Here is a 25,503-nt window from a genome sequence, read left to right as displayed (position 1 = left end):
GTGAATGGGTGCCTGGGTGAGAGCTTGTATGTGTGTGGGTGTGAATGGGTGCCTGGGTGAGAGCTTGTATGTGTGTGGGTGGGTGTGAATGGGTGCCTGGGTGAGAGCTTGTGGGTGTGAATGGGTGCCTGGGTGAGAGCTCTTGTGTGTGTGTGTGTGGGTGTGAATGGGACCTGTGTGAGAGCTTGGGTGGGTGTGGGTGTGAATGGGTGCCTGGGTGAGAGCTTGTGTGTGGGTGTGAATGGGTGCCTGGGTGAAAGCTTGTGTGTGTGGGTGTGAATGGGTGCCTGAGTGAGAGCTTGTGTGTGTGTGTGTGAATGGGTGCCTGGGTGAGAGCTTGTGTGTGTGTGTGTGTGTGTGTGAATGGGTGCCTGGGTGAGAGCTGGTGTGTGTGTGTGTGTGTGTGAATGGGTGCCTGGGTGAGAGCTGGTGTGTGTGTGTGTGTGTGAATGGGTGCCTGTGTGAGAGCTGGTGTGTGTGTGTGTGTGTGTGAATGGGTGCCTGTGTGAGAGCTGGTGTGTGTGTGTGTGTGTGTGAATGGGTGCCTGGGTGAGAGCTGGTGTGTGTGTGTGTGAATGGTAGCCTGGGTGAGAGCTGGGGTGTGTGGGTGTGAATAGGTGCCTGGGTGAGAGCTGGTGTGTGTGGGTGTGAATGGGTGTCTGGGTGAGAGCTTGTGGGTGTGAAGGGTGCTTGGGTGAGAGCTGGTGTGAATGGTTGCCTGGGTGAGAGCTTGTGTGTGTGGGTGGGAATGGGTGCCTGGGTGAGAGCTGGTGTGACTGGGTGCCTGGGTGAGAGCTGGTTTGTGGGTGTGAGAGCATTTGTGTGTGATTGAGGGCTTGTATATAAGAGAGCATGTGTGTGATTGAGAGATAGACTGGTCAGGGAGGTGAGGTGTTTCTGTGTAAGAGACTGGTCACTAGTGTGTGTGAGAGAGACTGGTCAGGACGATGACTGATGTATGTGTGAGAGAAACCGAGACTGGTCGTGGGGTCTAATTGTGTGTGTGTGTGTGTGTGTGTGTGACTGACTGACTGACTGGTTGTGGATGCTAAGGAAGAAGACTGTGAGGACAGAGCTTCAGCAGCCCTTGCTGTTTCTGGTGAGTGCTATTGGCCTGGAAGGGAAAGGGGTAGGAGAATTGCTGGAGAGGGTAAGTAAAGGTGGCTTTTTAAGTTTACTTTTCTTGATTGACTATCATTTTAATTATTGGGTATTATGAGATGCCTGCTGTTTTGAAATATTGTATTGATATTTGGACAGGTTTTAATAATTTTTATGACTCTTTAATGGTTGGATGTTGTTCTGTTCAGCAGCTGTTTTGTAACATTTTTAGTATAGTTTTGCAATTATTTCTGTGTGGGGCACTATAGCAGCTTGGCTTATTCTGTTTTCCTAATAGGAAGTATATTAGTGTTTAGGGCCTGGTTTAATATTTGTAGTGTTGCCTTTTCATAGGTAGAGTTGTTAATGTCTGAGTGTGTTGCATAATACAGGTGTAACTTTGTGCAGGTTAGTTTGAGTGCATTATTGCAGATCCTGGGAATATGTTAGGTGCTATATTTCTCTTTCTATTTCTCCAGGTTTGCACTGCTTGCTGAGTGGCTTTTTTTGGTTTTCCATTCCAGTTTCTGTCTCCATATTTATAATTTGTGGTTTTCTGTACTTGGTGAAGTTCAGTTCTGGGTATGTGACCGAGGTGAGGTATTTAACTAGCATGTAGGTATTTGTATCAGTCTTATTTGTTGTATTTTCTCAATAGGATATGCATTAGTGGTAAATTACTGTCTTTTCATAAGGAAGGGTATTGTGCCTGGTAGTAAAGGGAGTTTGGTTTGCTTTTACTGAGATGTCATCAAAACCAGAATATCTTTTTTTGTATGGCAAGTTGTACAGGGTAATGCCCTAGATCTGCTCTGCACTCATTGCTGGGGGTCGAGGGGGTTCTTGTGGATGCAGAGTGCATGTTTACATTTAGCCCCGTGACGGTCACATGTTCAGTGTGTCGCGCATGTGAGAACCATTTGTCAGGTGTGTCCCGGCCGAAAAAAGATTGAGAACCACTGCAGTAGGAGACGACAGTGCATGCTTGTGCACGTAAATATTTATGCACAAATTTCATTGAGAAATTTAGGAACGCCCATTCCCCATCCAGACCACGCTCACACCCTGCTCCTTTTTTTGGGAGCATACTGGGAGATATGAGCGTACTTGCGTGCTTTTTAAAATCTGCACGGCACATACCAGCTTGACTTCTGTGAATATTTCCCGCTTTGGTACACATAGAGCTTTTAAAATTCACCTTTAAGGTATTTTCGTGGTTTTAATAATTGTATAATATTTTATTCATTGTTTTCTGATATTGTTTTACATGAATACATTATCCCTGAACATACCCAGATCAGTCCAGACAAGCAGGTTTTATTCATCCCTACCAGCAGATGGCGATAGAGAACAAAACTTTGGGCACTGCCACAGTGCCACCTGCAGTCCCTCAGTATTTCTCTACCTCCAGCAGATCTATTTATTTATTTAATATATTTCTATACCGTTATTCGAATAGACATCATAGAGGTTTACATAAAACTGAGGAGAAATACAATAAACAGGGAAGGGGAAAGGGGACAGCGAGGAAGAGAAAAACTCTGAGAAAGTGAAGGGAGGAAAAGGACAGCGTACAAAACAAAAGAACAATTGTCCAAAGGACTAATAAAAAGCATTATCTACAAGGTTACAGGAAGCATCGAACAGTATACAAAATATTCCATTGAATATATTGTGGCAAAATGCAGGAACAAACAAGGTACAGTGATAGCACTGAGTATAAGGCAGGGGTGGGCAATTCCGGTCCTCGAGGGCCACAAACCAGTCAGGTTTTAGGATATCCCTAATGAATATGCATGAAAGAGATTTGTATGCACTCTTCCTCAGCTGTATGCAAATCTCTTTTATGCATATTCATTAGGGGTATCCTGAAAACCTGACTGGTTTGCGGCCCTCGAGGACTGGAATTGCCCACCCCTGTAAGGGGTGAGGGCTCAGGGGGAGGAGTGTGAAATGAGAGGGGGAGGGGGGCAAGGTGCGTGATAAATACGGGGGTGGCGGAACTGGAGCGGGGGGGGCAGGGGGAGGGGGTGAGAGGGACCGGGGAGGGCGGGGGGTAAGGACTGGCGGAGGATTTGGGAGCCAGAAAAAGGCAGGATGAGGGTGGAACACAGGGAGAGGAGTAGGCGGGTGGAGGAGGGAGGGGGGCTGGGGGGGTTCAGATCTGGGTAGGTTTGATTGAAGAGCCAAGTCTTCAAACCTTTTTTGAAATTTTTTGTGCAGACTTCTAATCTGAGCTCGAGGGGCATGGAATTCCAGAGGGATGGGCCTGCTATGGAGATGGCGCGTTCCCTGGTGGAAGAGAGGTGTGCAGTTTTGAGTGAGGGGGTGAGGAGGGTTCCTTGATGAACTGATCTAGATGGCCGGTCGGGTGAGCGGAAACGGGGGATCATCAAGCCATGAGAGGTAATGGTTGTAGAGAGATTTGTGAATGATAGTGAGGATTTTATGTATAATACGGACTGGGATGGGGAGCCAGTGCAGTTCCTTAAGAATGGGGGTGATGTGGTCAGTTTTATGGGTATTAGTCAGGACTCTCACCATGGCATTCTGTAATATTTGGAGGGGCTTGATGGTAGTGTAGGGGAGGCCTAGGAGTAAGGAGTTGCAATAATCCAATTTTGAGAGTAGCGTCGCTTGTAAGACTGTACGGAAATCTTGTTCATGAAGCATGGGTTTGGTTTTTTTTAGAATGTGGAGCCTGAAAAAGCCTTCTCTTAAAGTGGTGCTAATGTGCTTTTTAAAGTTGAAATGATTGTCGATGGAGACCCCAAGATCTCGCACATGAGCTGGGAAGGAGTCAGCGGAGAGATTGGGGTCTTGGTAATTGAGTAGTGAGGGATTCTGATGATTGGAAATAAGGAGGAGTTCGGTTTTGGAAGTATTGAGGGCCAGCTGGAGGTTGGTGAGAAGGGTATTTATGGAGGAGAGGCAGCTTTCCCCAAAACTTGAGGGTTTTGGGAAGGGATTCTTTAATCGGGATGATGATTTGGACATCATCCGCGTATAGAAAGAATTTGAGGCCGAGGTCAGCGAGGAGATGGCAGAGGGACAGTAAGTATATATTGAAGAGGGTAGAGGATATGGAGGAACCTTGCGGGACACCTTGGGTCAGATGGATGTGGGAGGATTCAGATTTGGCGATTTTAACAGAGTAGCCTCTATTATTTAAGTACGATGTGAACCAAAGTAGGGCGGTGCCAGTAATACCAATATCGGCTAATCGGTCCAGGAGGATCTTATGGCTTATGGTATCAAAGGCAGCGGAGATATCAAGGATGGCGAGAATAAAAGATTGCCCATGATCCATGCCTTTGAGTAAGGTGTCGGTTAGCGAGATGGTAGAGGTGCTAACTCCGAGGTGACAGGCTCCTACAGAAGGATCATCCCTCGGGTTGAGCCGGGCGAACGGAGGGTTGGATGCCCCTGGCCAGCTTCAGCCTGGGACCACTGACAGCCAGTGGTCTGGTTCCCTTGGTGGGCCCAAAGCTCCTCCACCTGCCCAGTACAGGGAAGTACCCTTACTTTTATTTTTGTGCTTTCCTGTGTGTCTGGGCCTGTAAATCTTTGTTGTGTAAAAAAAAAAAAAAAGTCACTGGCAGCTGTGTGCTTTTGCAACAGCAGAAGCATGTGGCAGGCTGTGCGGCCTAGTAGGCTGAAATCCTCGGTGAAATCATCGGGTGCAGGCCGGGCAGTAAGTGGGCGGATAGGGGGATCATTCGGAGGAAATAAAGAATGTCCGATAATAGTTAGCGAACCCAAGGAATCGCTGAACAGCCCGTAGGCCTGTCGGTTGTGGCCATTCCTGGATGCTCTTAAGCTTTTCCAGGACCATGTGGAATCCATGCTGGGAGACCATGTACCCTAAGAAGGGTAGGCTTTCCTTCTTGAAAGAGCATTTCTAGAGTTTGGCAAAGAGCTGATGGTCTCGAAGACGTTGGAGCACTCTGAGAACGTCCTGGCGATGAGTGGGGAGATCCCTGGAGAAGACTAGAATGTCATCCAAGTAGACGATGACACACTTGTATAACAGGTCGCGGAAGATCTCATTCATCATATTCTGGAAAACGGGTGGGGCATTGCAGAGTCCAAATGGCATGACTAAGTACTCGTAATGCCATCACGAGTATAAAAGGCCATTTTCCACTCGGCAGCCTCCCAGATGCGGATAAGGTTATAGGCTCCCCGCAGATCAAGTTTGGAGAAGATCCGGGCTCCCTGTAGGCGATCAAATAACTCAGCAATGAGTGGCAGGGATAACGGTCTTTCTGTGTGATGGCGTTCAAATCCCTGTAATCAATACAGGAACTGAGGGAACCGTCCTTTTTGGCCACAAAGAAGAAGCCTGCCCTGGCAGGAGATGTGGATTTGCAGATGAATTCCTTGGCTAAATTTTCCCGTACATAGTTGGACATGGCCCTAGTGTCTGCAAGAGATAGCGGATAGACCCGACCCCAGGGGGTTTTTGTATTAGGCAGGAGGTTGATGAACAATCAAACGGACGATGCGGAGGCAGGGTATCCGCTCCTTGCTTGGAAAAGACCTCCGCGTAGAGACCGTGACAGGACAGTAGCCTGGCTGGGAGGAGCGCCATGGAGAGACAGCGATGGGACTTAGGCGACTTTAGACACGAGGCAAAACAGGTGGTATCCCACTGGGAGAGTTGCAAGGATGCCCAGTCAAATTGTTGAGAATGTTTTCTTAGCCAGGGCAGACCGAGTACCACTGGATGGATGGAGTGGTCGATGATGTGGAAAGCTATGGGTTCTTCGTGAGGAGCACCGGTGCGGAGAACAAGCGGGACGGTGGTATGGATGACTTTACCTGGTAGAGGCTCTCCGGAGATGGAGGAGAGTAAGAGAGGTACTGGAGCGAAGCAACTGGGAATCCGGATGTGTTGCACAAGCTGTTTAAGGATGAAATTTGATAGGAGGACAAGATGGCAGCACAGCGGATTATTGAGCATCTCGAGCTGCTATTCACTATTTCCAAATTAAAAATTTCCTGGCCATGCCGGCCAAGAGAAAAGGAAAAGTAAGGGTCTTTCCCTCTGAGCCCTTAGCTCCACTCTTGCAACTTGAAATAGACCGCTTTATGACCCAGCTGGAAGGAGAGGGATACGGTGAACCCATTGGAAGCTCCCAGGAAGGAGAACGGGAAGCTCCCCTGAACGAGGCTTCCCTAAGCCCAGACCAGCATCCGCCTCCTGCCAATGCGGCTCAGACGGAGACGCGGCTCTGTTGCTCCCCGAAGACGCGAATGAGTTCAGCCATAAACAGACTTGAAACTAAAATTGACTCAGTTTCTTCTAATTTTCAAGAACAGTTTTGTGGTATCCAGCAGCAAACGAATGAGGTTTCTATTAGAGTTGGGGAGACTGAAAGCCACATAAAGTTTCTCCAAACCTTAAATGCTGTAATGATAAAAGATCAGTTAGCCTGTTCGCGGTGTCTTGAAATGATTGTGAATAACATAAGACATCTAAATGTAAGAATAGTGAATTTTCCAAAGGTGGCGGGGGAAATTTCTTTAAAGAGATTCTTAACAGAGGCACTCGGTTTTCCTGATACAGATATTCCTTCTATTAACTCATGTTTCTTTATAACAAAAAGTGTTGCGGTCCCGACCGCTTCCCTTCTGTTAGGGCCCAAGCCCGCCTACCTCCGCTTCAGGGATCACCGCATTCCGCCCGCTCCGGACTCCGGGGGCTTCCCTCACTCCACGTGGCGGCCGCCATTACGTGCCTGTTTCCCTTCAGTCTCGCGCGCGCACGAGGACGTCCGTCTTGAGCGCCCAGCTCCCGGAAGCCTGGCCCCGCCCACACTGCTGACGTCACGCCCAGGCCCCGATTTAACCGGCGCTCAAACTCTCTCTCATCGCCTTGCAACGAGGTTCACAACCCCGTGTTGTTCTTAGTTGCGTTCCTGGTGATCTCCACGTTGCCTGCCTCTGACTCCGGTTTGCCTTTGACTCCGCTGCTGCCTGCCTCTGACTCCGGTTTGCCTTTGACTCCGCTTCAGCCTGCTGCCTGCCTCTGACCCCGGTTTGCTTCCGACTCCGCTTCAGCCTACAGCCAGCCTCCGACTCCGGTTTGCTTCCGACTCTGCTTCAGCCTACAGCCAGCCTCCGACTCCGGTTTGCTTCTGACTCCGCTTCAGCCTGCAGCCAGCCCCTGACTCCGGTCTGCTTCTGACTCCGCTTCAGCCTGCAGCCAGCCCCTGACTCCGGTCTGCTTCCGACTCCGCTTCAGCCTACAGCCTGCTTCAGACTCCGGTTTGCTACAGACTCCGCAGCTGCCCGCTGCCCTGCCTTCAGCCGGCCCTCGGCCCTGCGCAGCCGGTTCCCTGCCTTCCGGGTACCTTGGACTTCCTATCCTTTCTGCTGGCTCTGGTCCCGGTCTACACCTATCTCAGCCTCTGGACTTTCTGTCTCTGTTCCAAGTCCCAAGGACCCGGGACCCTACGGGCTCCTCCCGGGGGGTCCCCGGTTCCTGGGTGAACACCTCCAGCTTGTGGCTCCGCCTCCCGGCCTACCCTGCCTCCCTAGGTAGGCCGGCCCAAGGGTCCACTATCCCTCCAGCAGTATCCAACTGCAACAAAAAGAACCTCTGTTCCCGTTGTTTCAATACCTGCCAACCTTACAAGTTTTTTAGAAACTTCTACTTTAGAAGTCTTAGAAATACTTTAATAGTATCACTTATTACAACATCGGATTTAAAGAAACTTATGAAATCCTATTTTCAAAAATTTCCAGTATCATTTCATGGCCAAAATGTTAAAATATATCCTGATTTGGCTCCAATTACTCATACTAGAAGACGAGAATTTCTAGCTCTTAGGCAGAGTTATCTTGTTAGGATTTTTGTTTTTGCTAAGATACCCTTGTCGGTGTGTAATAAGGAGAGGGGAAGAAACTTTTGTTTTTTTCCCCTCAGAACAATTGCGCCAGTTTGTGGAGACTCGGCAATCTGCAACCTCATCCCCATTGCTTTCTAACGAGTAAGGCGAAATAATTTGTAATACCAGCTGTAGTACTGTGTTAGTGCCCTAACTGTTTATTTACTTTCTTGGTAATAATCTCCTTATTATATTTCTGTCCTCCTATCATCATATTTCCAAAACGATTAGATTCCGAATATACAAATTGCGAATTTCTAATTTCCATATATAAATTGATTTGTGTAATGTGAATTTCCTTTTGTATGAAGAAAATGTGATTGCATTTCAATGAATAAAATTGAATGGAAATATTAACATATTTGTAAATTAAATTATCAATAAAGATGTAAAAAAAAAAAAAAAAGGATGAAATTGCCTCCTGATCAGGGCTAGAGTGTGAAATTCGTGGCCGTCCATCTTGAGAGTGACTGGACGAGTGAGAGGGGGATCGGGAGATGTCAGGCCCAGGAGTAGTCCCCCAACATGGCCTAGGCCCATGCATTTCCCGGGTGTACCGGGCATTGAGCCAGGAGGTGCCCAGCCTCTCTGCAGTATAAGCACAGTCCAGAGCGACGGCGCCGGAGGTGCTTCTTGGAGGTCAATCGGCCACGACCCAGTTGCGTGGGTTCTTCGGAAGCCACCTTGGCTGGGCTTGCGGTATGTTTGGGAGACGGAGAGCGCTGAGGAACTTGGGTAGGCAGAGGAAGTTTCTTGGGAGCATGTAACTCCCGGGGGCGCTCCGGAAGTCAGCGATCTATCCACCCGGCCAGCTCTATGAGGCCATCCAGTGATGGGAGCAGCTCTTGGGCTGCTAACTCGTCCTTAATCCGGCCAACCAAGCCATCCAAAAAGATTGAGCACAAACAATCTTTGCCCCAGTGAAGTTCAGATACCAGGGTGCAAAACTCAATGACAAAGTCCGTTAGGGAATGGGACCCTTGACGTAAGTGCAACAAGGAGGTACTAGAGATAGACTGCCTCCCAGGATCGTCGAAGACTGTGCAGAAGAGTGAGAGGAAGCGCTGCAAGTCCTGCAACACTGGATCAGCCCGCTCCCAGAGGGGGGATGCCCAAGCTAGGGCCTTACCATCCAAGAGGGAGAGTATATAAGTTGTCTTGGTGAGATCATCTGGAAACAGCACTGACTGGAGATAAAAGTGCATATGGCATTGGTTCAAGAAGCCGCGGCAGAGTTGTAGATCCCCAGCGAAGCGAGGTGGTGCCGGAAGAGGCAGCACTGACCGTGTAGTCGGCGGAAGGTCTGGGGCCCCCGCCACAGCGGACGGCAATGCGCCCGGGTGAATGGTGGAATCCAGATGTTGGCTAAGGCGTTCCACTGCAGAGGTGAGGGACTCCAATACCTTCTGCTACTCCAAGGTTTTTTGAGCTAGGCCTGGTATGGCCTGCAGAGCCGAGGCCTCTGCCAGGTCCATGTACTTGGCAAACTGTTGGGACCTTGACATGGGATGTGGACCCCTGGCCTGAGTTGGGATTGACGCAACCTGGGAGGACAACCTACCGCAGGTTCCCAACGTCAGGAGGCAAGGCTAAAAAATGTTGGAAACCATCTTAAGCTAAAATCAGAGAGTTGGTATAGAAATAAAAAAACAAAACACAAAATATTGTTCGTTAAGTCTCCCAAAAAAAAGCAAGTTGATAGTTTGGGGGAATATAAGTACTAGTGCTGATGTATTAATGACTAGACAACCCTACTGCTGTATTACTGTGGCCATGTAAACAATTACTACACAGGCTCTCTGATGTTCTAATTTAATAGAAATATAGATGCAGAGTAATTGTAGCATACTTTCATACCAATTGGGACATATCAATTGGGACATATCAAAGGCAATTTTCAATTGACTGCCTGATTGCAAGGTACTGGCACATTGTAGACGTGTTCCTTGTGGATAATTTTCACAGAGGAACCTACCTAAGTGTTCACAGAAAAATGGTGCATGTGCTTTTGCACCTGCTGGTTCTGTGGAGCTAATCATGGGTTAAAGGGCATACATGCATTTGAAAATCAAACCTATAGCACCGTTTTCTTCCCCTGAGCTAAATATACCCCTTGGAATATTCTTTGTAACCTGGTTGAAAGGTGCATTGTAAAAGCCAGGGCCTGCTTTTAACCACATTGAGGGGAGCAGTTTTCACCCAGGGCAAACTATGAGGGTGAATATTTACCCAGCCAAATGACCTCATTAGCAATACAGGACAGAATGCATGGAGGAGAGAGGAAAAGTGTGAGAGTGAATGATCCGTTTTACAATTCTAACAACTAAAGGAATAAAAATGTGAATGGCCCTCAAATATAGAAAAGGCATAGAAGTTGACAGAAAAGGACCATTTGGTCCAGTCAGTTTGCTCATTATACCTGTCTACTGTGTTGTCACAGGTCTAATTTGATCTGTGGCATTCTCCTTTCTTTCACATTAAGATCCTGGGAGTAATTTTGTAACATCATGCCTAAAGTTACGCCGATTTTCAAAGTGGACTCATGTGCTTAAATCTGCTTAGAAAATTATCCCACCAAATCTAGCAGCACACAATTATATCTGCTAAAGCTTTTGTAAAAATTTCTTGTGAAAATTTTTCATGCATGCTTTTGAATATCCAAAATTATGCATGTAAAAATTGCTAACTGCTCCTGAACTCTGCCCCCAGATACACCTTCGCTCAGTCAGGGTAAACAGGTGTGTGAATAGGACATAAGTGTGTCAATTTTCCTGCATATCATGCAGGCAATTTTAAAAATGCCCATTTCTATAGATAAACCATTTGAGGAAATGCTTTTGAAAATTACCCTCTAGGAGGCAATTTTCAAAAGCATTTTCAAGGCATTTATGAAGATAAAGACAATGCTATACTCTCATAAATGGCACCTTTGAAAATTGCCTCGTGTGCATGTACTTTTATGCGCATAATAGGTACTTTCTTTGAGACAATTTTTTCAAAAGAAAAAAGTACCCTTTTAAAATTGACTTAAAGTCTACTGGTAAAAAGCTGTCAAGACTTTACATCGCCACACACAGTTGCCCCCTAGTTGTATATCCCATTCATGGTTGAATTCTGTCACTGTTTTTGCTCCTATGGTCTGTTCCAGAAATTCACAATTCTTTCAGTGAAAAATGTATTCTCACATTCCCTATGAGCCTCTCTCACTGGTATGTTGTCCTTGTATTTTTTATTCTGTGGAAAATCTACCTTCCAGGGGAGGACTGCAGACAACCACACTGCCAGCCAGTGGCTCAGACAGACAGACAAACTCACTTGCTGTTGTGCAGCTTCTCTTGTGCTCATTCAGCAAGTGCACTGCTGCATCATTATATAAAGTTGATGCTTGTTGCCATCCCTTCCTCAGCCTGCAGCAACCCCCTTCCTGACCCCTTTCTGACCCCTTCTTGGCACCCTCACGTACCAGAAGACTCATTGGTTCCACAGCTATCTGCCCACCACCAGCCACCTCAGAAGAAGCCTCACTAACACTGCACAGGCACCACCTCGTGGCTCACCCCTTCACTTTCTATGACAGTAGCTTATCTCCACTTCTCAGGGTCTTCCCCACTCCAGCACATTCTCATTGACTGCGTGCTACACAGTCTGCTGCTTTTATGGTTCCTAGGCTCTGCTCTGCCTACCTATTTCTGGGGAGAAGGGACCAGAAGTGATCCATATTGCATGCTTTTTCCAGGACTTAAAAGAGAAAAAATTAAACCCAGGCCAAGACTATATACATCACTGTTATAGCCAAGACTGGGGAGAGCCTGGTTCATGACAACATAGCTCCAGATCGAATTCTGCTTTCCCATGTGGAGCCACGGCTGGTGCAAGGGTATTAGGCACCCAAGGCAAAGCTTACAGCCTTGCACCCCCCACCCACCCACCCACCACATACAATTTAAAAATTATGCATTTGAACTAGGATTTTACATTTAGAAAGGACATTCAAAGTACAGTCTTCTGAAGTAAAAAATATATATATTTACACATTAATACTATGGCATCAATATTCAAATAATCTGTTTAGATAATTAGCACTACTATGCTTCTAATTATTTCCATATTTGGCACTGCTTAGCTGGATAAGTTATTTTCGGCTAAGTTAGACCTGCTTTATGGCAGGGCAAACATATGCAATTAACTTAACCAGATAAGTATGAATATTGTTACTTATCCAGCTAAAGGTCAGATTCATTAAGGCTTTTCTCCCATTTTGAGTCTATAGGAAAAACCCTTAGTGAATCAGGAACTAAGTTACCTGGATAAGTAGCGCTGCCCCGATCTGGCCACTGACCGACCATAACTTATTCGGCTATCTACTTAGCCAGATAAGTGACTTATCTGGCTAACTGGTGGCTGCTAAATGTAGCTGGATATTCAGTGGCTACCAATTAATTGGATAAGTTCAGTTTCTCCGAGGACAAGCAGGATGGTAGTCCTCACACATGAGTGACATCATCATATGGAGCCTTGATGCAGAAACCTTATGCCAAAGTTTTTAGAACTTTGACTTGGCACTCTAAGCATACCTAGCAAGCCCTATACCACATGTTCATGCAGGGTCCCATTTCAGTCTCTTCTTTTCCACAGAGCTATAAGCTTCGCGGTATGATTGAGCTCATTTTGGCTGTTTTTAGCCATGTGGAAAACCTTTTGCTTTTCATGTTTTTCGTAATTTTTTTCCCTTCGATCTGTCACCAGGACCTTCTCGGTACCTTCTCATAGTGTCCCTAGTCAGGGTTTTTGCCGTTTCAGGTAAGTTTCTTTTTGCGGTTGATTCCCTATGTGGCGGCAGTGCCTTGGTGCCTGCCGGCCGATGCCCGCCACCATCGCTTTTGACTTTGTGGCCTTTTGTTTTGCCCTGTCATGGCCAAGTATGGTATTCACCAATGCCCAAGGATCATGTCTATCATTGATCCTCATGAGGTGTGCATTCTCTGCCTGGGGGCATCACATGATGTCTGGGGCTACCGCTTAGGCTTCGACTAAATAAGATGGATCAGCTCTTGGGGTCGAGGAAGTCCATGCCATCGGCATCAGTGACATTGGCACTGATGGACACCACGCCATCAACATTGGCCGGACCACCAGGTTTGTCGTCTTCAACCTCAGCACCGGGGAAAGAGTGGGCTGAGCTTCGAGGGAAGCCTAAAAAGCATTGGCATCAGTCCATGTCAATGCATGGTGCTGGGCGGAGGGATACACTGGCTTTTGCTGTGATGCCCCTGAAGCAACCCTGAGGTGAGGAAATCACATCCTCTGCTGATGCTGGGGGTCCGCGACGGTCTTCACCGGTCCTGGTGCTAGTCGCCAGTCCTCCTCATGAGTCTGAGGAAGATCTGGCCACCCCTCCTTTCTCCTAGTTGGTGTTAGTATTGGCAATGTTTGAGGAAGGAACTGGAGTGGTGAGTCCAGCTGGCGGAGGAGTTGGCACTGCAAGGCTTCAGTCCTGTGGAGTCAGTGCCACCCATCCTTGTATCACTTCTGGAGAAGCTCAACGTGCTCATCAGTGCCTTACTGACCCAGCTGGCATTGGTTCCCGGGACAGCATCTGTGCCGGGCAGAACACCGAGGCCTCCCCCTACTGATACTGTGTTCATTGTCGGTTTCTCCGAGGAGGAAGCTCCACAGAGGCTGGCAGAGATGCTGAGGCCTATAAACCCCTCTTCCAATTCCACTGATGCCAGCACCTCTGGTTGAAGGCCGACCATCTAAGGTCCTATCCCCTGCAGCATACAGTGAGGATACGGGACCCTATGATCCCTGAGGGGAAGAGCCTATGGAGTCATCCTCCAAGGACTCTGATAGTCTCCCGTCAGTCCCTTCTCCTCCAAATGAACAAAGGAAGTCCCCATCTGAGGATTTGACATTTGCAGGGTTTGTGAGGGTGATGGCAGAGGCCATCCCATTTCAACTTTTGGCAGAGGAGAATGCCAGGCACAAAATGCTTGAGATGCTCCATTCGTGGAAACTCCTAAGGAGATTGTGGTAGTCCCAGTACACAAGATCCTTAAGGAGTTGCTGCTGAGGATAGGGGAAACTCCCCCTCACAGTGCTTCCTGTTAACAAAAAGGGGGACGGGGTCTACCTCTTCCAGAAAGCTACCAGATTCAGTAAGCATCAGCTACGTCACTAGTCGGTGGTGATCGAATCCGCTCCCAAGAGGGCCAAGCGCTCTCAGACCTATTCCTCTGTGCACCTGGGGAATAACCACAGAGTGGTGAACGTTCTTGGGAGGAAGGTGTTCCAAGGTGCCATGCTTATTGCCTACATTGCTGCCTATCAGCTCTACATGAGCCAGTACTCATGAGATATCTGGAAGCAGGTGCAGGAGGTGGCTGTGCAGCTGCCTCAATAGCATAACAACCTCATGTCGCTGCTACACAAGGGTCTGGAGTGCAGAAACACGAGATCCGTACGACCTACGATTTTTCGAGATGGCATCAAGGGTCTCTGTAATGGGAATAGGTGCCCACATAATGGCATGGCTATGGTCTTCAGATCTCCGACCAGAGGTACAGGCATGACTTGCTGACATGCTGTGTACTGGAGAGAATCTCTTTGGAGGTAGGGTGAGGGATGCTATGGCCCAACTTTGGGACCACCATGAGACCCTCCAACAACTCCACCAATACTCCTGATCCATCCTCCTTATCCAGGAGGCTGTTGAGACTGGGGCGAAGGAAGTCTTTCTTTCACCAAAGTCTTTCTTTCTGTCTCCTTGTTCCTGTCAACATCATCAGGGCTCCCACAGCATCCCAGGCAGCAAAGAGCCCCCACACTACAGCCAGCTCCTCAGTCAACTCCGGAGACAGGGTTTTGACTGGGCCATAGAAAGCGTAAACCAGTTGCCCATACCTGGGACGATGGACCCTCCAGTCGGGGGCAGGCTGTTGTTCTTGTGAACCAGTGGCCCAGTGTAACCTTGGACAGTGGTTCTGTCCATCATCCACCAAGGGTACCAATTGACTCTGTTAAGTGTCCCACCAAATTTCCCTTCATGCCTATATTGGAGGCCAGTAATGCATCAGGAGGTACTATGCATTGGGGAGCCAACTGCATTGGGGAGCCAATGCAGTTTTAAAAAAACTGCATTGGCTCCCCATCCCTTTCCGTATAAAATACAAAACCCTTACAATACTCCATAACATGCTTCACAAAAATGACCACGAATGGCTCAAGGAAACACCACGTTTCCGTACATCCAATCGTCCATCCAGAGCCTCCACGGCGGGCACTTTACACATCCCACCCCTCAAAATAGCACACCACTCAACTACCAGAGAGAGAGCCTTTACCATAGCCGGCCCCTCCCTCTGGAACTCTCTTCCCACGTATCTCCGCCTTGAACCTTCCTTACCCAACTTCAAAAAAGGCATCAAAACCTGGCTCTTCTTACAAGCATACCCTGACTCCAATCAGACCTAAACCCCCTCCACTGCCACTTCCAATTCCCTTACCCCTTCTAATCCGTTGATGCATCCTAGGGAATTCCTGATTTTGTAAATTTGTTAATTTTTTATTCTCAGTTTTTTTAACACAGTTCCTATCAATTTCTCTCTCCCCTAGCACTTCACTACCTTTCTCCTTCCCGCAACTTCTGCGCTTACTGTCACCTGACCCCCATCCTCTCCTTTTTCCTTCACTGCTCCACCTCCCCCCCTCCCTGTTATTTGTAATTTCCTCTTCCTCCTTTACAATGTTGATTGTGAACCGGCATGATATGTCCTATGAATGTCGGTATATTTTAAAAGCATTTAAATAAATAAATAAATAAATAAATAAATAAATACAAGCGGAGCTCTCCTCCCTCTTAATGGCCAGAGTGGTTGAGCCCATACCACCAGGGCAAAGAGGGTGAGAATTCTACTCCAGGTACTTCCTGATTCCAGAGAGAACTGGAGGACTTCGCCCCATCCTAGACCTAAGGGCCTTGATCAAGTTTCTAAGAAGTGAAACATTCAAGATGGTTTCCCTGGGCACCTTGATCCCCCTTTTGCAAAAAGCGGACTGGCTGTGCTCCCTCGTCCTAAAGGTCACATACATTCATTTTAAGATTTTCCCAGTCACAGGAAGAATTTCCGATTTTGGGTGGGAACACACTTCCAGTACTGAGTGTCTGCCCCACAGGTCTTCACAAAATGCCTGGCCATGGTGGCAGCACACCTCCACAGCCTGGGAGTGTATGTCTTCCTGTATCTGGATGATTGGTTGGAGTCACTAGGATTCGTTCTCAAAAGTCCCATATCATCCTGTCACTTCAATTGGACTTATAGGAGCCCTGCTAGACACGGCTCAGACCAAGGCCTTTCTGCCCTGCCAGAGGGCCATCATAGTGGTGACCATTGTGGCAGAGAATCAATAGAGCCAGCAGGTGTCAGCCTGGCACATGTTGAACTGTTAGGCCATATGGCCATAACCGTCCATGTTACTCTCTTGGCATTTTTACACATGCGCACAGCCCAATGGACCTTGAGGCCACAGTGGCACCAAGCTACTCAGAGCCACCAGGATTGCATCTGAGTCACCTCATCTGTCTGGGATTCATTGTCCTGGTGGTGGGTACTTTTCAAATCTGGAACAGGGGATCTTATTTTTGAGTCTCCCCACTCAAATTGTCCTAACCATGGATGCATCTACCCTGAGATGGGGTGCTCAAGTAGATGGGCTTGGTACCCAGGGTCTTTGGTCTGCTCAGCAGCATTCATGTTAAATCAACTTCCTAGAGCTTCCGGCGATCAGGTACTTGGTATAGGCTTTCAGAGATCGGCTATACAGCAAAGTTGTCCTGACCCAGACCGAAAACCAGGTGGCCATGTGGTAAGTAAACAAGCAGGGAGGCATGGGATCATACCTCCTGTGTCAGGAAGCAGTCCAGTTCTAGTTGTGGGCCCTGTCCCACAGGATGGTGCTCAGGGCCATGTACCTGGCTGGGATAGAGAGCTTTGGTAGCGTCCAAAGAAACAAACTGGAAACCGATCCAGTATTGCAAGTAGCGACCACACGAAGAAGAAGATCGGTAAACACTAGTAACATATTCAGCAAATTCATAATCGGTCAAATAATGGGAGTTCATTTCTTTACACTAATTATGAAACATACTAAACCCCTGTTTTAGCTCCAATAGCTCAATGATACACTGCAAATTACATGAGTATTAATAGATTCTATACTCTTACCAAACCCTGTTTTGTTACACAATTGTTCTTTTATAATATATGACCACTAGTTTACTTTATCTTTCAATCATAGGCAAAGTTTGAATCAATTCTGTACCTTTCATCTGACCATAACTATCAATTTGATGGGTAACATTTATGTGTTTTCCTTTATTGCTTAGTCTTATCCAGTACTGTTTGTAAAAGTTTTGATTTTTTAATCTTTTATTATGTTATGCATGGTTATATATGTGTTTATATGTTTATATTTTTGTTTCATTTGTGTCTATGTAGCCCCTGAAGCAGCTCAATAGAGCGAAACGCGGCCTGAGTTGGAGTTTACCAATCTTCTTCTTTGTGTGGTCGCGAACTTTGGTAGCGGACAGGCTGAGTCGAGCCTTCAGACCCCACAAGTGGTCCCTGGACCAGAGAGTAGCAAATCAGATATTCTGCCTCTGGGGAGCCCAGATGTAGATCTGTTTGTGTCCCTGTGCAACAGGAAGGTGCCTCAGTTCTGCTCCCTGTAGAAGTCAGATGGCAAACTAGCCTCGGATGCCCTTGCTCTACATTGGGTCAAGAGTCTTCTGTATGCATATCCTCCGATTCCTTTAGTAGTAAAGACTCTCTTGAAGCTTTGCAAGGACAGAGGGGCTATGATCCTCATAGCCCCTCATTGGCCGAGACAGGTTTGGTTCCACTCCTGCGGAGATGTCCATCCAGAAACGATCAGTCTGTGGACTTCCCCAGATCTCATCACGCAAGATTAGGGCAGGCTGAGGCATCCCAACCTCCAGGCCTTGTCGCTCACAGCCTGGATGTTGAGAGGTTGATTCTGCAGCTGCTTGATCTTTCAGAAGATGTGTCTTGGGTCCTGGTGGCTTCTAGAAAGCCTTCCACTAAAAAGTCCTACGAACTGATGTGGAGAAACATTTCCATGTGGTGTGAGCCGAAGACCCTAGATCTGTTCTCCTACCCTCACAAAAACTACTTGATTACCTTCTACACCTATAGGAGGCTGGCTTAAAAACCAACTCCATTAGAGTTCATCTGAGTGCAATTGGGTGCATACCACCATGGTGTAGATGGTACGCCCATCTCTGTACAGCCTATAGTTATATGTTTCATGTGGGGCCTGCTTCAGTTGATGCCTCCCTGTGTGACTTGGAACCTCAACATGGCGTTAACTCAGCTGATGAAAGCTCCTTTTGAGCAGCTGCATACCTGTGACCTGAAGTACCTGACTTGTTAGGTCATATTTTTGGTGGTGGTCACTTCAGTGCGCAGGGTCAGCGAACTTCAGGCCTTAGTGACTTATCTATCTTAAACTAAATTTTATCATGACAGGGTGGTTGCGTACACACACCCTAAGTTCCTGCCTAAAGTGGTGACATATTTCCATCTTAAGCAGTCAATCGTCCTGCCAATATTCTTTCCCAGGCCCCATTCACACCAAGGCGAACGAACGCTGATAGCGAGCTTTAGCTTTCTATCTGGAGCAGACAAAAGCCCATAGACAGTCCACCCAACGTTTTGTTTCTTTGGATAGGAATAGGTTGGGTTTTGCTGTTGCCAAATAGACAATATCAAATGGGCTTACAGATTGCATCTTCTTCTGTTATGTCAAGGGTCATTCTGTCAGAGCTATGGCAGCGTCTGTGGCCCACTTGCGAGCAGTTCCCATGGAGGAAATCCAACGTGGAGTTCTCTCCACACATTCACATCACATTACTGTCTGGATAGGGATGGCCATCCGTGACAGTAGGTTCAGCCAGTCTGTATTTCGGAACTTATTTGAGGTATAGAACTCAATTCTCCCAACCTAGAGCCTGTTGTTTGGGTTCTGGCTGTCTCCCCCTCTGTTACCAACAGCACCAGTGTTGTTGTGCCTGTTGGCACCTGGTTAGGTGTCTCTTGGTCCCCTTTTGTTTTGGGGAGCAGCATGTAGCTAGATTTTTACCCAAGTGTGAGGACTACCATCCTGCTTGTCCTTGGAGAAAGCAGAATTGCTTACATGTAACAGGTGTTCTCCAAGGACAGCAGGATCTTAGTCTTCATGAAACCCGTCCGCCACCTTGTGGCTTTGGGTTTCTCCTATTTGTTATTTTTAATCATAATTTTGTGTTATGAAACTGAAGAGGAACCCTGCGTGGATGCATGGCATAGGGCATGCTGGGCATGCTCAGTGTGCCTAGTTAAGGTTGTAGAAACTTTGACATGTTTTCCGCATCGGGGCTCTATCTGATGATGTCACCCATGTGTGAGGACTAACATCCTGCTGACCTCTGAGAACACCTGTTTACAGGTAAGCAACTCTACTTTATCTGGCTAAGTAGCATTTGAATCTCGACTCTATATTTGCATGAATTGCTGTGGTGCCAACTAAGAAACCCTGCAAAAAAGTAAAAGATATTTGGAAGTCATGGTATTAAGTGTATTGTAACACATGTTGAATGTGGGCTTGGCCCTCAGAAAACTGAGTAAACTAAATTACAGTATAGGAAACCTCCCATACTATAACAGCACTCAAACAGTAACAACCCTGCTTATGAAAAGGCAACACTGCAAATATTACACCAAGCCCTAAAACATCCATACATCTATTAGGAAAACAGAACAAACCAAGCTGCTATAGATCCCTATACATAGACTACACCCCAACAGTATACCTCATCTCAGTCTGTCACAGACAGAACACAAACAGACATTCACCAAATACAGAATAAAGAGATCATAAGTATAAATAAAAACATGTAGACAAAAAATAAACAGGAAACCGCACTAAGCCAGACACTTGTGTGCAAAAAAGCAGAAACATTACTATACCTGATAAAACATCAAACAAGAAAACCAAGAACAATTAAAAACATGATAGAAAAAAAGAACAAATATTTATAAACAGCTGATGAATAGAATATCAAATAATTAAAAACTCATACATTTTTTAAAAATGTACTCTTCTGAAACTTTTTGGTGTGTTTGGGTGACACATTAAATAACAGTCAATAATTAAAACTAGTATGGATAGATAATAATGCCTAGCTCCCCATTTCTGGGAAAGTTGGATTTCCAGTCATTCTGTTGGGGATTATCTGGAGAAAAATGGATGCACAAATTTTTTTTTCCTTTCTCCCTCTCTCACACCCACACTGACATCCTCACACGAACGCACACACACACACACACACACACACACATGTATGCAAGTAGGCACTATCTCTCACACACACACACACATGTATGCAAGTAGGCACTATCTCTCACGCACACACATAATGAGAGACACACACTCTTTTTCACACACACCCCAGAGCTTACAGAGGCAGGCACCCTTTTACATATACACACGTACAAGGCAGGTACCCTTTCATACACACACATACAGAGGCAGGCACCCTTTCATACACACACGGGCACCCACATAGGTACAGGCGCCAAACACAGACACACATGCTGGCACCCTGTCTCATATGTGCAGGCACCCTTTCACTCATTCTCTCTCTCTCTCTCTCTCCACACACACAGACATACAGAGAAAGGCACCCTTTCACACTACACACACACAGACCCATACAAAGGCAGGCACAACACGCACGAAAGCACCCTGTCACTCACACAATTGTGCCTATGTTAATTTTTCGGCTGTCGCTTCTCTTCACTTTCTTCGGCCACCGCCAGCATTGCTTCACTTTCTTTTTCAACCCTGCTGGCCTGATCTCTGCTGGTGGCCAGCAGCCTCACTTCATTTTCTTTTTTGGCCTCGCTGGCTTGGTCTCCAGCAGCGACTGCATCCTTGCTTCATTTTCTTTTTCGGCCCTGTTGACCTGTTCTCCGGTGGTGGCCGCAGCCTCAGTTCATTTTCTTTTTTGGCCCCACCAGCCTGGACTTCGGCGGTGACTGCAGCCTCTCTTCACTTTCTTTTTCAATCCTGGCTCTGGTGGTGGCCCGGAGGCTGTAGCTTTTCTTTTTCGGCCTGGGTTCCGGCCCCAGTCCACAGCCTTTCTTCTCCTTCTTCAATCCTTCTGGCCTGGCCTCTGGCAGCGGCTCCTCTGTGCCTTCATTCCATGCTCACCAGCATGTGGGGATACAGCATAGCAAACAAATGTAGAGGTCACACTGCTGTCTTTCATCATGTGACCATTTCAACCGGCCTACCGGGACATTCCCAAAGCCCCGATAGGCCAATCCACCCCCTGCTACCTTCTGATAGTCTGTTAGATATTTGAATATTTATTTTAGAATTTATTTAGAAACTTTTATATACCGGTATTAGTGGGGACATCATACCGGTTCACATAATAACTGAAAGATTGGAAAATACATTTCAACAAGGAGAATGTAACTGGGCGGGGGGTAGAACAGAGAGGCAGTAGGAAGGAAAGGGAAAACAAGAAAGTCATAACCAAAACAAAAACAATATTTGCATCGTGTTTTCTCTTTCTCTTTTTTCTTCTATAGTATACATGCTTTGCTCCAACAGTCCTTTGACAGTGTGGGCCATACTCCATTTAGTAGAACCCTTTAAATTTGTACTACTTTTTCTTTGGTTTAAAAATCATTGTAATTTTATTCATAACTAGGCTCCTGTATATTTGTGGGTTTTTTTGTTTTTTTTTCATTAAACAAACAAAGAAAATAACCCTATAGAATGTCACTAAGTGCTAGCTTTCTATTTAGTGGGATGCAGATTGTTGTGGTAAAGAAGATATAATTTTTTTTGAAATGAAAATAATTTTGTGTATATGTTGGGGTGGCTTTCTGGCTTATAGGAGATGGAGCAGCTTTTCTATAAAGAATATTGCTTCCTATGGAATGCTGCTAGGAAGTTAATGGTATTATTTAGGAACTGAAAAATATGTGATCAAGAGGTAAGAATCAGTTTCATAAGATGCTGCAGCAAATTGGTATTGTAACTGGGAATCGTTAGATGACAGCCAAGGGAGCAATAAGCTAAAATCCATAAAGTTGCCTCTTTCTTCCATTACTTCTTTTCATGTAAAGCTGCTTTTGGCATCTTAACCTTAAGACAGTGGATTTCCTTATCAGCTGAAAAATAACAGACAAAAGCAGAAAAGAGTACATTTTCAAAGGGCTTATTTATGTGAATAAAATTAAGAGTTAACTCCCCTAAGTCAGCCATATCTAGGTAAGTGAATTTATAACCCCTGAAAATACTTTTGTATTTTTGGCCACATAGAAAAGTGGCATTTGGGGGGAGTGGGATCTTGGAGGCATGTTTGGAAAATATGTGCACATATGAAGTTTCTAAAACAAATTGCATGCTATTCAGGCACTTTTGAAACACATATACATGCAAGCTTTTGGCCACTAACAACTGGATATTGGTTTTAGAAAGAGGTTAGTGTCAACATGTAAAAATTTGTGAACCTGTACATGTAAATGAAGGAATGTCATATGCAAATGAGGGGATACTGAGTGCTAGATAAATAACATGGTGTGCTCATCCTCCGCTATTTGCCAAGTAGTAAATGATTGTTAGTCATATCTGCAAGTACCTCAAGTTAACTAGGTATCATGCACAGTACTGCTTGAAATACCCACAGCTAACTGGCTTATGGGAAACAGGTAGTGGGGGTTGATATGAGTAGACTGCATTCAAATGTTTCCATTATGTATAACATGATTTGGTTCCAGTAGCAAAAACGTAGAGATAGTAGAATGTTTTTCATGGTTTCCTTGGAGAAAAAGTCAAATTATATTTATTTAACTGTTTTCTTTCTAGAGCTGATTATATAACATCTTGCCCATCAGATGAGAAACTCTGCAGAAGGCATGTCTGAGATTGATTTTGAGCAGCTAGCTGAAATAGGTATATAAAATGTTTTTATTGCTAATGGTATCATCAGATATGATGATAAAATAAAAATGTAGAAAGGAAAAACATTAAGAGGTCCATATTCAGAAGCATTTAGCGAATCACTCAGAAGTTATCTGGCTAAATAAGATTTGGGCACTTATTAGGCAAATTGTAGCTGGTTAACTTTTTATCCAGATATAATTTGACTGGATAAATTAGGGGCATTCCTGGGGCAAAACTGGGAGGAGTTGAGTTAGCCTAATAACTTATCCGGCTAGCTCTGGTTGGCCTGTAGACCTCTCCTAAAGTTATCTGGATAAACTTACCTGGCTAACTTTAAGAAAGCCGGATATATTAAGCGGTGTGGCTGCACTGCTGAATATACAACCTGAGTTAGTTGGATAAGTTTATCCAGCTAACTAGCCGAGCCGTACAGTAGCTGAATTTGTACCTCTATATATCTTCCTCTAAATTTAATAATATAACTTCCATACTATTATGAAATTCTCTAACAATATAATAATCATATTAATTTTATTACACCTTATATGCAAATTTTTACAGTTCAGAATTTCAGAAATATTCATGTAATAACTATGGGGTAATTCTGTAACATCACAGATAAGATAAATGGCAAATATGTTCTTAAATTACCAATTTCAAAGTACACTTCCGTGCATAAGTCTACTTTGAAATTTATCCCATCAAAACTATGTCTACACAATTGCACCAAATAGTAGGTGCATGTAGTTTTTCCAAATTATTTATACCTTTAGGAGGTAATTTTCAAAATGAGTTCTGTGCATAGCTACTTTTTTTTAAAATTATTTTTATTCATTTTCAGTAAAACAATATATTGTACACATGTGTATCTCAAACATCATTAAACAAATAATCGCATGTAATGAAACAGAGTGACAACAGAAATATTACAGAAAGAATCCATTCTTGTGCTAATAGTACAACATTGTACCTAATCATTATACCTTAATGACAGAAACAGTATATGTAAAGAAAAAAACATTCCAAGGATATCTATCTGTTTAAAACTGTGAACCTCCATTCAAATACATTGATGCTTAGTACCAAATAGGGATGTGCAGCCAAAAAGTTTTCGTTGCATTCGTGATTCGGATTCGTCGGGGCGCAAATGTGTTACATTCGGCCGTATTTTATTTATTTATTTATTTATTTAAAAATGTTTATATACCGCCTTTACAATTCAAAAGAATTAATCAAAACGGTTTACAACCAAACATACATAATGAATAAACCTAAAAATAAGACAACTTAAAACTAACATTAAAATAATAGCACAATAAACATTCATGCCCTACGACTTTAAACAGTAAAATTGGATTGAATGTAAAGTATTATTTCTTATGGATATTGTCTGTTTGAAGGTAGATAGTGACAATGTGGGAGATAAGTGAATGTTAATTTTTAGAGAATAAACTACAGGCTTTCTGAAATAAGTAGGTTTTTAGTGATATTTTAAACTGTTGTGTAGAAGAAGTAAGGCGGAGGAAATCTGGGAGTGAATTCCATAAAACAGGGCCTGCTACTGAAAAAGCCCTTTTTCTAGTTAATTCATGTTTTGCCAGTTTGATAGTAGGTACATCTAATAGATTTTTGGAGAGGGATCTGAGATGTCTGGAAGGTTTGTATATACGGAGATTAGTGCATAGCCAGGTAGATGAAGTATTGTAAATAAGAGAATGAATAATTGATAATACTTTGAATTGAATTCAGTATTTAATTGGCAACCAATGAAAGGAGAGTAAGATAGGTGTTATATGATTTCGGCGTGAGGTACCTGCGAGCAGCCGAGCAGCAGAGTTCTGAATTAATTGCAAAGGGTATAAGGCAGAGTCAGATAAGCCTAAGAATAGGGCATTGCAATATTCCATACCTGAAAAAATTAGAGACTGCAAAACAGTATGGTGCCCCGATGCGTTAATACGGCGAGTTAAATTCGTGTCCCAGCTAAAATTAAAATTAACTACAACCCCCCACCCTCCTGACCCCCCCAAGACTTACCAAAACTCCCTGGTGGTCCAGCAGGGAGTCCAGAAGCCATCTCTGCATTCTCACACCCTCGTTTGCCAGTTTCATCATGGCACCGGTAGCCCCTGTGACATAGTATGGGCAAAGGCTATTGGCGCCATTTTGAGTCCTGGCATCGGACGGCCGGCGTGCAGGAGGTCACTCCGGGACCCCCGTTGGACCCTCAGGGACTTTTGGCCAGCTTGGGGGGGCCTCCTGACCCCCACAAGACTTGCCAAAAGTCCAGCGGGGGTCCGAGAGCGACCTCCTGCACGCCGGCCGTTCGATGCCAATACTCAAAATGGCGCCGATCGCCTTTGCCCTCACTATGTCACACATAGTGAGAGCAAAGGTGATCGGCACCATTTTGAGACGCAAAGGCGATTGGCGCCATTTGCGTCAAAAACTCCCACGGTGGATTCTTCTGTGTCGGCAATTACCA

General features: G+C 45.4%; 1 protein-coding gene across 7 annotated transcripts in view; it reads left to right on the top strand.

The window, feature by feature from the left end:
- ARHGAP8 (Rho GTPase activating protein 8) overlaps positions 1 to 25,503 on the top strand; it is a 347,233-nt gene that overhangs the window by 5,234 nt on the left and 316,496 nt on the right. For 6 of the 7 annotated variants that reach the window (XM_029600083.1, XM_029600080.1, XM_029600085.1 and 3 more), the window contains exon 2: positions 22,941 to 23,027. The exons of the other annotated variant lie outside the window; for it this stretch is intronic. In XM_029600083.1, coding sequence (XP_029455943.1) covers positions 22,970 to 23,027 — 58 coding nt within the window. In that variant the 5' untranslated portion in view covers positions 22,941 to 22,969. The remainder of the gene's footprint in view (positions 1 to 22,940; positions 23,028 to 25,503) is intronic. 7 annotated transcript variants of the gene reach the window in all.

This window comes from Rhinatrema bivittatum, chromosome 4 (assembly GCF_901001135.1).
Source record: "Rhinatrema bivittatum chromosome 4, aRhiBiv1.1, whole genome shotgun sequence".
NCBI classification, from domain to species: Eukaryota; Metazoa; Chordata; class Amphibia; order Gymnophiona; family Rhinatrematidae; genus Rhinatrema; species Rhinatrema bivittatum.
Note: the sequence above shows the minus strand (reverse complement) of the source record. Positions and strands in the feature narration are given on the sequence as shown.